The sequence below is a fragment of the Ambystoma mexicanum genome, chromosome 14 (genome assembly GCF_040938575.1).
Source record: "Ambystoma mexicanum isolate Mex_15411 chromosome 14, UKY_AmexF1_1, whole genome shotgun sequence".
NCBI lineage: Eukaryota > Metazoa > Chordata > Amphibia > Caudata > Ambystomatidae > Ambystoma > Ambystoma mexicanum.
The window spans coordinates 212290124-212305702 of record NC_090940.1 but is presented as its reverse complement, the minus strand read 5'-3'; the positions used below and the strand labels follow the sequence as shown (position 1 = coordinate 212305702).

Below are 15579 nucleotides of genomic sequence, written 5' to 3'. Positions count from 1 at the left end.
CATAGTTGCAGGTTGAAGAAGAGAATTGTGCATCTAAGCCACTACACACTGATAACACAAACTTTTGAATCAAGCCACACTTAAGCATTGTTGAAAAATATGACTCTGATAGACTGTGAGCAAAAGACTTTTCATTTAAAAGCATAAAACAATGTCCTGAAGCAACCAACACCAAGACTTTGTTCCACAGAATTTATGGTATCTCCCAGCAGAAATCTCACATGGGATGTACTCACATACTTCCAGTTAGTGGTAATATCATATCCGTCAATTGTAGGGAGAGTCGCCAGTGTCATAGACTTTATCCAAGATCCTGCCAACAAGAAGGTAATCTGGCAGCTGCTAACTGTCATCGCGGAAGCCTTTGCTGAGTTACCCGAATACAGTGATAACGACACGAATGCTTCCACCACAGGTGATCATAGATGAACTCACGTACACACTTTTCATTCGCATAATCGAGGAATGCCCAGGACTCGTCAGAAGAACCACAGACACACTCATGTACATTACAGATCCAAGAAACACTGAATATTTGAACCAACTGTGGATCAAGCTGAAGTACGTGGTCGCAATCCACGCAGCCCGAAAGTGTAGAGAGTGTTCACGTCAAAAGAAAGGCCTGTGATCCAGAACCTAGCAAAGTAAGACAATGTCCCTTTCACCCGAGGACAGCCGGCTGGCTCACAACGTCCTATTCCGGCTAGTCACTGACTTTCCCGAAATGGTGGGGAGACCTGCCGAGGTTGACCTCATCACCTTCCTTAGAAATCCAGCTGATGTGGCACACATGGGAACACTCCTCCATGGAATCATGCTCCAAGTGGAGCTGTCCAACTTTCAAAGAGAATACCTAAGGAGATTCCAGTGAAACCTTCGGCCGAGAGACAGCTCCAGGTGAAAGAGACAAAGCGCTTCATCTTTCCGCCGAGGGACAGCTCCAGGAGACAGACAGTTCTTCATCTTTCCGCCGAGGGACAGATCGAGAGAGCAGAGACGAGGACTCCACCATTTATTTTATTTTTATTTCTATTTTTATTTTTATTTTTCTGACTTTGATTTCAATTGATTGCTGTTCTTCCATTTTTACATTGAACAGGATCCAGCATGTCTTCTGGACTGAAGAAAATTCGGGGGGTGGACTGGGAATTGACCTATTTTGAAAATGCTCAATAAATGTGACTCACCAAAGGGGATAGTCTTAATCTTTTTCCATAGTCTAGCAAGGGAACTGCATCCCGTAACCAGAGACAATTGTCACCCTCGAGAGGGGGGACACTTACGAAGCACAAGACACTTTATGTTACAAACTTTCTGAAAGTCAATAATGGAGTAAATGAAAAGAAGAGAACTTTAACAATTGATATGAATGAGATGGGGGCCCATAACAGTAACCTAGTCCTCCCACAGACAGAGGGGCGCCCCCACTTCCCTGGAAGAAAATGCTGCAAATTGTCATACCGCACCATTATGTGCATATGTATAGTGATTATTATTGTTTTTCTGTCACTAACAATCAGAACTGCATTCTTTATTGGTGCACGAAGCATACCAATTTCAGTGCACCCACCAGATAATGTACGTATGAATCCCACGAAAGCACCCAGACACTATATAGTCATTCCGGTTCCAAGAAAATCTGATGGTAAGGTAAACAAATTAAAATTGAATGGAATTAGCAGTGATTCATACACACTTAAGGTAACGAATGAAGAGAAAAGCTGGAGACAGGGTCAGCGCGTAATGAATGAAAATATAGCACTGACCACTACACACACACACGCACTGAATGCACACACGGACAAGGGCAAGTGTTAATGGCTACTGAACCCCGAATGAGGGGAGCAGAAAGTACAAGGCTGCCTACCGAACACCCAGTCCCCGAAAATAATAAAGGTGACCGAAAAGAAGCAAACGAAAAAACTGACCGAAGAAGATATAGCAAAAGACCTCCAGAAGACAGAAACAGCTACGAGAGAATTCACTGCAAGGACACAAATATTGATAGACCATCTATTCCCGTTTATATCTAAAGCAAAGAAACTACATAAGGAACTGAAAAATAAAATCATAGAGACTATAGAGACAAGCACACCAGTTCTCGCAAAGATGACAAGCACCAGGCCCACAATGCGACCATACGTTGGGCAGATGTCAAACAAATGGTGGTTGAAGGAGCTCTACGAGAGAAGAAAAAAGAGAAGAAAAGAACTGCAGAACCTTCTGCTACCACAGCGATACAGGTAATGGAGCCTGCTTCACCAACCAGAATGCCTGAGAGTCCCCCAGCAAGGAAAAGTCACACCGATGCATTTAGAGATGTAGTCATAGCTAACTACAAAAAGACACTAAGAATCAAGAGAAGCCTACACGAACATAGCAGCGAACTAAACGAGAGCACAGCACATCTAGGAAACAACATTTGGTACCAACACATGAAAGAGGTCGGAAGAAGAAAAGCTGAAGGAGAATGCTACATCTGTGCACTCTCACTGTACAGCATGGGAAAATCCAAGATCTTCGTGGCTGTAGAAATTGGTGTCCCAACAGCACACTGTTTGTCACACATAGCAATGTGTAACACCAGAGGACAGTTCATGGGAAAAGATGACTCACTAATATGGGCAACAGAAACAGCATATCCCGATGAAGATGATTATGTCCAGGACATTAAGACAAGAAACCAAGCTCATACCAGGAATCACGTGATCAGGTATGCAAAGTTGGAAGCAGAAGGAGCAGGAACTAGATGGGAGGTTAACCCGAGACATAACGTCCAAGGAAAAACTCCAGAAGAAGCCAAAATTTGGAAGAACAGAGGCCAAATGCAGATCTGGGGAACATTGCTATCCCCAGACGGATGGGAAGCAGGAGTAGTGATATGCCGAGCATGGATGGTCCTTGGAGCCTGCAAGGAAGCAGTAGAAAGCTCACACAAATTATGCAAACCTTTATGGCCAAAGTTGGTAAAATTACTAACATGGGTCGAGGACAGAGGAGGACCCCTGCAGATAGTACCACTGGAGAGCCCAAAACTATGCTTCAGAACAATGGTACGAGGAAGATGGGGGAGAATCAGAACTGCGGACGGATTTTCGATGCTCCAGGAATGATGAAAGGAACCGATTATGGATCATTACTGGGCGTGTGGATCCAAGGCATACATAAGACTGCTGAGAAACTGGGGGGGGATATGCACAATAGTGAATGTCCACGTTCCTGCACTAGTGATCCCAAAGAGTGACCTGAGTATTGACAGTTTCCCGAAAGCAGATGCTCACCTAAGGAAGAGGAGGTCTGTGGAACTGGTATCCCGAATCAGAAGAAGCATTTATGCAATCCCATATGAACACAGGCTGTTTAGCCTCACCTCATAATTATTCACAACAATACTCTTGCCACACATCCAAGTTGGAGTAAACACTAAATGGTTGCAGATAACCAGATGGGAGTTATTGCAGACCATCAACACCACCATAAAAGGATTCAATGCAATCAAAGAAGAACTAAGAGCAATCCGATTGATGACCCTCCAGAACAGATACGTACTTGACATGATCACAGCGATGGATGGAGGTGTTTGCGCAAAAATCAGAGAATCATGTTGCACATTTATACCTTTGCATGATGAAGAAAATGGAACCTCAACAGAAGCCATAAGTATGCTGACAAACTTGCAGAACCAGATGACAGATTAAACTGATGAAGTAGACAATGACAGCTGGTTTGGAGCATTATTCTCATGGGTCCCGCAATGGATGGCGGACATATTCAAGTTTCTGGGAGCCCTGCTACTGATGATACTATTAGGATTTTGTGTTATCAAAATAATCATCACACAGTGCCAGAAAACTGCCAAGAAAGCCATTGGGATGAAGATCATGGTCGATGTTGAACCAGGATGGAAGCCCAGAGACATGACCGATGAAGAAATAAGAGACCTTCTGAAGGCCAGCGAATTTGCGCCAGAAGGAACAAGTTTATGTATCCCAGAAAACAAAGAAAATATGAAGGAAAATGGATGTACTGCAGCCCAAATGGACAATGTCAGCTTATGACCTGGAACAAAGACGAACATGTTAAAGCAGCAGGAAGCTTGAAAGGAGTGATAAAGATATGGACCCAAAAGAAATGCACGTTCACACCCTCGTGTTCGAACCCAGAAGACAAAGAAACGGATACGGAAAAACAAAGTATCAAGAATTCAAAAGGGGAAGCAGAAGTGGTTGATGAACCCACCAGAGGGGGGAGTGTAGAGGAGGTCCCAGATACGGCCTGCACCCCAGCCCCCCATTTCGAGGTACCTCAAGCATACTTGCCAAGGTATGTGACATATAAGGAGCAAATAAACCAACAGAGAGCCACAGTGGGGCTCTGTCCAGTACCCATCAGAAGGACTTGTATACCTATTGAAGCACCTATCACCAGATAACCATGGGCTGCACAGTATCCATTGAAACAACCATACCAGCAGTTGACACAAAATGAAAATTACGTACAACCTGTCCCTGAATAGACCCAAAGGGCCGTAATCAAGGGCAAATGGTGAACAACACACGGGCTCGGACAGACGCACGGACGAACAAGACACAGATTAAGTTACACAAAGATGAAATACTATGGATAATGATGTAATGAACATTGAAGAAGAGATGATATTGAAATGTAGAGAGACGTAACCATGATCAAATTATGCAACTGGCTAAATGTCTGTAAATAGGCTCGGAACGCAAGAAGCTAAGCAAACGGTACTGCTTGCATTGCTTAGTAGAAGAATAGAGCGGCAAGCGCCAAGTATATATCTACCTCAATGAAGCACAATATACAAGTGCAACTCCATTTTGTAAAAGCAGAATTAAGCCCAGGCTGCAAGGGACTAACAAGGCCAAGATTCATATTCCAGCCAAGGCCGAAGGAAAGAGCGGAATCTAAACTCAGTAAGAAGCAGCTCAATGCCTGGGAATTCGAGGTCAGCCTAAAGAAGGGACGAGAGCGGCAGCCTCGAGGAATCAAAGCTTCAGAGCATACCAGCCAGCCAGTGAAGGTCGAGATAAAGAGGCCCCAGGCAGGTGGCAAAGTTATGGAAGAATCAAATACACCAATAACAGGAACATGACGCAGATTCATGGTGAACAGACACGTGACCAGCCAAGGACGAAGAGGTACCAACGTCTGATGTCACCCAGAACCCAAGGATGCCATAACTTTTCCTGATAAGAAGTTACAGTTCGAGGCCATCCCTAGCCAACTAATTGACACATAGCCCTAAAAATGTTGATTAATGGAAGAGAGGCAGGGTGAATCTTGGGGCACTTCGCATCCAGGTGTCCATTCTGCATGCTGCTAATTAAAGTGGAGATTTATGTCTAGGGGTGTAACCCGCCCAATCACAATGGACCAAATAATCTAGAGTCCTATAGCTAGTAGAACCAATGGGACGTCATACTTTTAGTGACGTCTATCACGAGTGATGTAGAGGGACAGGCGTAGACGCCCACCCGATAAGAGTCCAAGATATCCAATCCTAACACTCTGTTACCATATACAGATATAGTACCTATACTTAAGTTACCTTTCCTGACCAATAAGATTTCAAGTCAAACTTAGGAGTTTTACACATCAATGATGACGAGAATTTGCTACAAAAGTTACTGTTTGCATGAAGAATTTGGGAGTTGAAGCGAGACAGGCGATCGCAACACTGCTGATTTCCAATTGTTTCCCCGTTTTTTGTACTTGTCATTAAACGGACTTCCCTTTGCCAAACCATTGAGTTGTCCTTATTGATTTTTGTTGCAGTAAGAAAATCCTGCACCCCATCCTCCACAAGGTGCAGCTATCTCGTCTTAAAGTACTTGAGGGTGAGCTCTGATCACATGGGCCCATCAGAGGTCGCCCCGCCCTCCTGTACACCATTAAAAAAACGATTTATAAAGACTTTACTTGCAAGACAACCTAGCCAAGGCTGTATCAAGGACTCTGCTGCTCTCTTCATCTTCTTTCTTCCTTCGCTCTTCTATGCTGGCTCTGGTGGCAGTAGGCAGCAGCAGCAACAGTGTGGTGGACCCCAAAAGTCTTCATTTGGGCTGGTCTGAATAGCAAGCAGCAGCCCAGCACTTAGATGCAGCATGGGGAGCAGCTCCTCCACAACTCCACTCCACCTGGGCCACATCTGCCAGGTATGGCCCAGGGAGTCCAGGTGGGCCACCTGACAGGGGATGGACACTTTCTGTAAATTCAGCTCCCAGTAAGGCTCAAAACACATTGGGTGCTCCTAAACTATGGGGAGCGCCAGTAATTAGAGGTGCCTGCGGCTGGCGGGGATACTCGGAGGCGCTCCCCTGCTAGACAGGGGAGCACCGGCATGAAGGTCTGGGTCACAGTGGTGAGAGGTGCTGAGTGAAGAACCTGCAACCCTCTAGCAGGGTTCTCCAACTGTCAACCGGTGCTCCGCTTGCACCAGTGAGAGTTTTTTTTTAAATAAACAATATTTTAAAAGGCCCTTGTGTGCCCATGTGCAAGGGTCCCTTACTCTAGCCCCTTTATTTCATTTCTTGGTCCCTGGCGAAGCTCTCACGCCGGGGACCTGATTTTCTCTTATTTTTTATATCGGAATACCTGGTGCGGCTTAACACATATATTATTAACAGCAAAACGTTTTCTGTGGTAACTCTGAAATTAAAACTATGACAGCAATAAAATGTCAGAAGATTGTTCTAGTCTGCACTTTAAACAGGGATCTCCACTGTATTCCTGATTCTCCCAGCTATTGTTTATGCTGAATATTTTTTAAAACTTTTTGGACCAGGGGCAGGGTCATTATTGTGGTTTAATACCCACACACAAGTAATTTCCTGAGGCAAAGACATACGTTTGGGACGACCTTAGCCTAAGCAATCATGGACACTCCCAAAGTCTATGAAGCTATTACCACTCTTCGATACAGTAGACTTAAACAGTGGGCCTTATTACCAGTTGGGCTGTATTTGCCATGGAAATACCACCAAACTAGTTTCACCTTACCACCACTAGGTCGGATGGAATGACCACCATATTACGAGTGGAGTAATGGCAGAGTTAATGCCCATTTCTGGAGTCCTCCTGACTCCATGGGGGATTTTGTGGAACTATTGTGGGTGGCAATTCCACCCACGATAATTCCTCAAGTTTGTGGTGGTAAATTGGAGAAAAGAAATCCATCTATATACTTCTCCTCTGAATTCAGCGGTGCAGTAAAGTGGCAGTAAAGTCACAGAAATTCAGTTAGTGGCATTTTTCACTGCACCTTTGAATTTGGAATTCAGAATGTTTGGAATGCGGTCCAAAACATAGATTATCCAGCATGGGGTCTGGCATGGATTCACATGCTCATGAATATTCCCCGTTGTCAGGCTGGGAATCCTCGGTAAAGAAAAAATCAGTATCAATTTTGTTTCTGATCTGTCTTTCTTAGTAGTAACCAATCACTGGTCTCTGGGTCATACTGCCCCCAGCCAATGACTACCCTCTCCCTAAGCCCCGCCCCTGGCAGCCATCCTCAGATTTTTACCGCACGCTCAAGTGTTGTGAGTCCTCGTGCTATAGCTCTCGAGCTTTTGCTGCGTTTTGCGTTTTTCAAAGAGATTTATCTCATTTTTCGGTTTAATCGAGCCTCAAGCTCCACTGTCTTTAATTCCGATCAAGGGGGACCAGTTTCCGAATTTTCTACGCCCCTCAAGGGTGAAGTTTTCGTCAAGTTACGCTTCTCGGAGGATTCCAGAAGTTTCTGAGGCCTACCTCGCGGACTAGAGGAGCATGGCCCAGGAGAAGAGCTCGACTCCCAGCAAACTGTTCAGGATCTGCCCTGGATGCAATCTACAGAATGTGTTCAATGCGGACGAGCATTCGAGATGCCTCTACTGCCTCCACAAGGACAAAACGCACCTGGAGAAGGACTGTGCGTTTTGCATGAACATGTCAGATCGGACTATGAGGGATCATCGGACCCGTCTCGCCAACTGGCTGGAAGGCAAGAGCCCAGCAGGTGAGAAGAAGAAGTCCGAGCGGTCTCTAAGTCCTGTAAGGACGCCCTGGCGACGGGGGCCCAACAGAAGGCAAAGCACCGCGAGTCCGCAGGCACCGGGGCACCAAACGGTCGGGCTTCTCGGCTGCCAGGCAGGGCGCATCTTCACCGACGCCATCAACCGTGAGCCAATGCTCTGGCTCTGGGAAGAGAAAATCCGAGAACCCGACTATGCTTCTGGAGAGGCCCCGGTCGATCTCGAAGGAAACAGCCGAAGGGGAGCGAGGCAGTGTCCCCCCCCCTAAGGGGAAGGCCTCAACCGCGCCCAAGGTGATGAAGGCATTGATTTACCCAGCTAAGGCCTCTATTGAGGGAGTCGCTGCGGCCCTGGAGGCTACCCCGGTGGAGGCGACCTCAGGGCCCAGGGTTTGCCTGCCTCCGTGGAGGGAATCCTCTTTTAAGCCCATCGAAAAGACCCCCGTGAATACCCCAGTGGAAAAAGGGGGGGTGGTGGCCGTTACGGACACGGACACAACCTCCGAGGAGGAACTGGTCAAAGTCGTAGAGGGACTCGACAAGAATTTGAAAGAGGCCCGGTCCCACGGGAGGAATCCCGATGAAGGGAACAACGAGAGCGAGGGTGGCGACGACAAGGCTCCCTCGGAGGAGGAGCAACCGTCGCGCCCGTCGCAGCTCGAGCCACAGGACAACTCGGCGACCATTTTGATGGAAATTCAAGCCTTATGCATGGAGGTAAGGACGAGATTGCCCATACCCCCGACGGACGACCCAACTGAACCGGGCCCGTCGGGCAGCCCTCCAAGCAAGAGGAGGAGGATTCATCCAGCCCCGCCCTCTCAGCCTTTGTTGCCTTCCCCGGTCCCGAGGGATGACACGGGAACAGGCACGGCCACAATGGGGACGGATGACGACGGCGGTGACGACGGGACTGACCTCCCGTCGCCGATTCCTTGGGCTTCCCCGCCCGACGAAATTGGCTCCTTCCACGCCATGATTGCCAGGGTATCTGAGCTTTTCCAGATCTGCCCCGAAGAGAAGAAGAAGGAAGGCTTCCTCTACCAACGACGCGAGGCCAAGAGGAAGACGGCTCTCGCGGTGCCGTTGCTGGATGACATCTGGGACGAGGGACTTGCTCTCTTGAAGAACCCGTCCATGACGCCTGCCAAGAGGGACCGGTACGAGAAGAAGTACCGGGTCCCCAACGCCACCCCTTTGTGCCTTAAGGCACAACCGACCCCAGATTCGATTGTTTCAGCAGCGGTCAAGAAGAATGCGGGGGGGGGGGCATCGGCTTCAACTTCAACTTCCCCGCCGGACGGCGAGGGAAAGAAACTGGATGCCATGGGACAACGTGTCTGCGGCGACGATTGAGGCGGCCAACACCCTAGCGATTGTGGCCCGCTACGACAGGGAGTTGTGGTACAAGATAGCCCCCCTGTTGGACTTCCTCCCAGACGACAAGAGGGCAGAGGCCCTAGCGATCCTGCAGGAGGGTGAGGTGGCATCGGACCACGCCATAACGGTGGCCACGGACATTGCTGACACCGGTTTCCGCCAGTTGGGCAACGGTGTTTGCCTTTCGATGGCGGGGGTGGCTGAAGGTGACGGATTTCCGCCAAGACGTACAAGCCAAAGTTTTGGACATGCCTTTCGATGGGAACAATCTGTTTGGGAAGACAGTGGATGAATCGCTTCAGGCCATCAAGACCGACACAGACACGGCTCTGGCCTTGGGAGTTCTGCAGCAACGACGGCCGCCCTTTCGGAACTCCGGAGGCAAGCAAGGTGCCTCCAAGGGATTCGGCGGCGGCACCACGTCGCAAGAAGCCTACAGGGGACGAGGCAAATCAAGTGGATCTCGCTGTCGTCGACAAGGCGGCAAGGCCACCTCCAAGCAGGATTGAACCGGCTGTCGCGTCGGGCCCCCACCGGAGCACCCCGGTGGGAGGCCGGCTGACGAAGTTCATCAGCGCGTCGGAGTCCATCTCCACCGACCGTTGGGTGCTGGATGCCCTGGCCCACGGGCACACTCTCGAATTTCTAAAGAAGTGCCCCTGCATTCCTTCCGTGGTCAGGAAGGAAAACCACGTTCCTCAGCTGCTGTTAGAGGCACTGGCGATGCTCAAAAAAGGGGCCATCAAGCTCGTCCCAAAGAGGCTACGGAGTATACTCAAGATACTTCCTCGTCAGAAAGAAGACAGGAGGATGGCGTCCCATCCTGGATCTGCGTCGACTAAACAAATAAATCAAGGCACAGAAGTTCCAGATGGTCGCCCTCCAATACGTACTGGCCAGCTGGAGGAAGGCGACTTCCTATCGTCGTTGGATTTGGAGGCTGCGTACTTTCACATCCCCATTCTAAAAGGACACCGACAGTTTCTCAGGTTCGTTGTCCAAGGACGGCACTACCAGTACAAGGCCCTCCCGTTCGGATTGAAGTCGGCGGCCAGGGTGTTCACCAAGTGCCTAGCACCAGTGGCGGTGCGGCTGGGCCTGCAGGGGATCCACGTCTACCCCTACATGGATGACTGGCTCATCCGAGCAAGGACAAGGGAGCTCGCTGTCGAACACACAGCGAGGACCATCCAGTTGCTCACGGACCTGGGATTCTCCAACAATTTCCCCAAATCCCACCTGGTTCCGTCGCAGGTCGCGCTGTTTCTGGGAGCCAAACTCGATACAGTAGCGCCATTGGCCTCGCCGTCAGAGGAAAGGATGCAGGCCATCCTGGGCAAGGTACAGCGTCTGCTGGCCACGGACGTGGCCAAGGTGAGGTCCATCAAGTCCCTTCTCGGGATGATGTTCTCATGCATCTATCTGGTGCGCCTGTGCAGGCTTCGGATGCGCCTTCTACAGGAGTTCCTCGACGCCCTTTGGATGCAAGCGGCAGGCAGTTTCGAGGACAAGATCTCGCTCGACGAGGTCTTCCGCCAAGCAATTAGGTGGTGGGGCACCCGCGCGTATCTCGCGGCGGGCACAGACTTTCAGACCCCAGCATACCAGGTGACGGTGACGACAGATGCCTCCCTGGAGGGGTGCGGAGCGCACACCAGAGATCTTCACGTGAGAGGCCTTTAGCACCCGGAGGAGAGGCCGCTCCACATCAACATACTGGAGCTCCGAGCAGTGTTCTGGGCCCTCAGGTCATTCTTCCCATCCCTCAAGGGCAAGGTGGTGAGGATCTTCACAGACAACACCACCATGATGTTTTACATCTGGAAGCAGGGAGGAACCAGATCCCCAGCCCTATCCAAGGAAGCCCGGGATCTGTGGCATTGGGCCGTTGCCCACGAGATGTTTCTGGTGCCCTTTCATCTAGCAGGGATAAAAAACACCATCTCCGACTCACGCAGCAGGGAGCTGCACCCGTGCCACGAGTGGGAACTACGCCAGGATCAAGTGGATCGACTCTTCCAGCGATGGGGCAGACCCCAGATCGACCTGTTTGCGAGGGCGACAAACTCCAAGTGCCAGAGGTTCGCCAGCAGGTTTCCCCAGCCGAGGAGCATGGGCAATACTTTCTCGTTCCCCCGGGACGGCCTGTTCCTGTATGCGTTCCCTCCGTTGCCGTTGCTGCTCAGACTCATCAACCAACTCAAGAGGTCCCGGTGCAGGATGATCCTCGTCGCACCGGCGTGGCCGAGACAGATCTGGTTCCCGGACCTTCTGGACTTATCAGCGTCCACACCAGTCAAACTGCCGACGGACGCAGATCTTCTCTCCAGAGAAGGAGGCGCCATTCTTCATCACGACCCGGAGTCGCTGAACTTGCAGGCCTGGCTCCTGCAGCACTAGAGTTTGGAGGGTACGATATCCCAGCAGACTGCAAGGAGGTTCTTGCAAAGGCCAGGGCATCCTCAACTCTCAAGTGCTATGGACATAAGTGGAAGAGGTTCTCTGTCTGGTGCCGTGCACAGAAGATAAACCCTCTACGGATTACGGCCCCTCAAGTGCTACCGTACCTACTGTCGCTGGCCAAGGCGGGACTAGCGCATGCTTCCATCAAGATACACCTGGCAGCTATTTCCCAATACACCAGAACTACAGGACGGCCATCCCTGTGGTCTCATCGCCTGGTGAAGGAATTTATGAAAGGACTGTTCCGATCGTTCCCACCAGTGAGGGCTCTGGCCCCGGCGTGGGAGCTCAACGTGGTGCTGACCAGGCTCATGGGGGCGCCATTCGAGCCGCTGCATTCGGCACCATTGAAGTTCCTTTCATGGAAGACAGCATTTCTTGTGGCCATTACCTCCGCAAGACGAGTGGGAGAGATCCAGGCCTTATCCTGCAAGCCTTCATACTTGACTTTTCACGAAACGACGGTGGTGCTGAGGACGCACCCCTCTTTCATGCCCAGGGTGCCGTCTGACTTTCACCTCAACGAGCCCTTGGTGTTACCAGTTTTCTTCCTGTCACCTTCGTCGCCGGCCGAGAGGATTTTACACTCGCTGGATGTAGCTAGAGCGCTGAAGTTCTACGTGGACCGCACAAAGAGTTTTCGGAAGACTTCACAGCTGTTTGTGAATTCTGGACCTGTCAATCAAGGGAAGGCTCTCTCGAAGGCTTCCATTTCCAGATGGCTCTCCGGCTGCATCATGCACTGTCACCAGTTGGCGAACCGACTGTTGCCCGGCCGTCCGAGAGCCCATTCGACCAGAGCGATCGCTGCTACCATGGCGTTCTTGTCTGGTGTACCCCTGCTGGACATCTGCAGGGCTGCTACGTGGAGGTTGACGCACACCTTCACGAGATTCTACTCCGTCGACCGGGATTCTAGGGAGGAGTCCAGAGTCGGCCAGGCAGTGCTGCACAACCTGTTCGCTTAAGGTGAGCCTGGTGAGGAGGTAAGAGATGCTTAATGTTCAGTTAATGTAATGCTTAATGTTGAGCCTTGCCACCTCCCGTGGTTGTGCATGTGTGTACTGCTATGTATTCTTATATTCATGAGCATGTGAATCCATGCCAGACCCCATGCTGGAGAAGGAACAAGTTACTTAACTGTAACTGTTGTTCTCCAGCATGAGTCTGGCATGGATTCACATGCAAACCCTCCCTCCTACCCCTCTGCGGCTCTTCACTTGGTCGTACTGCCACTTTACGTGCTACCAAATCTGAGGATGGCTGCCAGGGGCGGGGCTTAGGGAGTGGGTAGTCATTGGCTGGGGGCAGTATGACCCGGAGACCAGTGATTGGTTACTACTAAGAAAGACAGATCAGAAACGAAACTGATACTGATTTTTTCTTTACCGAGGATTCCCAGCCTGACGATGGGGAATATTCATGAGCATGTAAACAAATCCATGCCAGACCCATGCTGGAGAACAACAGTTACAGGTAAGTACCTTGTTCCTTATTGGCTGCATTTTGAGCATTTGTATTGGCTTAGAGAAGGTTCATGATTTCTATGTGCTAATTGTATCCAATTTATTTTCTAAGTAAATTGTGCTGGGTTTGGAAGTTAACTGTGATCTAGTGAATGAATTTGCGAAATGTGAATCAATTCATGACAAGTCGGGATCATCGTTGCGATCTTCAAATATGAAATTGGAATGAACTTGATTGGTCTGACCGTCTCAAAAGGCTGTTGTTGAATGATTCTTAATCACAGACATAACTGCATATAACAGAAACGGAAAATCGGAACAATGTATATTTCTTTTTTTGGTTCCAGGTTAAAATTGAGTGCGAAGAAGATTATCTCACAGTCTACGTGGATGGCAACTTCTACACAAAATACGCCTGCCGTGTGACACCCTTGCCACTTATCAAGACTGTTGAAACCTTTCATGATGTCAATACTTGCATGGTTATAGCTAGCCCTATGCAAGACTAAATGTGATATACAGTGGTTGTCACCGACATTACTGTAGGCATCTCTGCCAGTCGATATTGTGGTGTTGTACTGATGCAAGCCTTATTGGCACCCCTTTACCTTCTCTGCGGTCTGTCTGAATTAACCCTCTCACTGCTGCCTTTATTGCTCAGGATGAGTGCATTTTTTGTAACCAACAGGGGATTCCTTACTTTTCACTGTTTTTTTTTCACCAATGCCATTGATTTGGCTAGTGCTATATTTTGATCACAGCAGTAAACTTCTTAATCTGTCTTTATTTCCTAAATGATATTGCATTTTAATGATACATTTGGGAAATGTTAATTTTCTCTGGGGAAGAATTTGGTTGATAATCTCATAAAGATTTGCAAAATATTTCTAAACGTGTAGAAAATATGTCACTGAAATCTGTTTGCTTTTGGTTCATTCACATAATGTGAACTCGTACTATGTTTATCAGCAAATTCATTTCTTTATTCGACTTATAAGATGAAGGTTGCAGCCCCATAACTTTGCCAATTTTTCAGGCGAAGTACTTTGAATGGTTGTGGAGGGATGTTTAAGAAGGGAGCATGCAGTTGGTTGTTATATGCCCATATACTAGTTGCCTTCTTTGTAAGGAGGTTTGCAGCTGATTGGCTATTGCAATAAAGGCTTTTGGTGATCTTTTGGTTGGAAAGAAAATAGGTTTTTTTTTTCAACCTAAAACATTTGTTGTGCTTTTGACTAGGGAGGAAAATATATACATACTAAGGTTCAATACAATTACTGTAATATTAATTGATAAGGTACAACAATATGATGTTTGTGATTTAATTATTATAAAAACCTAATTTCAATCCTACTGTGAGAATACTGCAATAATAAAATATTAATGTTCCAAAAAACATTCAAGCACACCAATACATGTGTTCTATCCTTCTAATATAAGGTGTGAGTCGTGCACTAATGGGACCTTTTTTCTAGAACTCTGCAGTCTTTATGTGCAGCGGTGGTTCATGAATTTTTGAAGTGGTGGGGCATAAATGTTTTAGTAACACAAATAAGGAAGGAGCAGCTTCCAATATGCAATTGTGTGACGGGAATTCTATGCCTTTACTAGCTAGCGTCCCTATAGAAGCACTAACTTACCCTAGTTGCTGTTAAGAAAAAGTGCAATGGGAGCCATGGAGAGACTATTAGATTTTAAGCTTCCAGTGGGTTACCATATAGTGATATAAAATACAATAAGAAAAGTAAACACAAGTCACAATTACATACAGTGGTGCAATACCATTGAGCTGATCATGCTTCAGCCCACCCTTCCCCGAAATGTTGGGCTATGTTGGCTCAACCTGGCCGACCTACAGAGCCGTGGCTGGATAGAACAGGACACAGCTTTTGAACGGTTCTTGGGCTTCCCTGGTAACAAAGGCCCTGCAACTGCTAACGTAAAGCATTTAATTGTTAGCACTTGCATTCATATGCACACATTTTTAGGCAATTGAAATTGTGAGGTGGGGTTAGTATTTGCATGCCATGGGAGTGATTGCAGGGGTAGAGAGGGGGCAGGAGACCGCCCGTTCTCTCAGCACTCCTTAAGTGGGTGCTTTCAGACTTAAAGGAGAGAGTTAACTGCTGGCAACATTGACGCTGCACTAGAATAGTCTCATTAGAATTTGTAAAGAAGTTAGATGCCCCCACACAAATAGATCTGCCCCTCCTCCACTGTCTCTGAAGTTAG

At 48.4% G+C, this 15579-nt stretch overlaps 1 protein-coding gene across 1 annotated transcript in view; it reads left to right on the top strand.

Moving 5' to 3' along the window:
- The window catches only part of LOC138527633 (galectin-8-like), a 159125-nt gene extending 144598 nt beyond the window's left edge, over positions 1–14527 (top strand). Inside the window, exon 6 of the mRNA XM_069638971.1 lies at positions 13695–14527. Coding sequence (XP_069495072.1) covers positions 13695–13856 — 162 coding nt within the window. The 3' untranslated portion in view covers positions 13857–14527. The remainder of the gene's footprint in view (positions 1–13694) is intronic.
- Positions 14528–15579: the final 1052 nt, after the last annotated feature.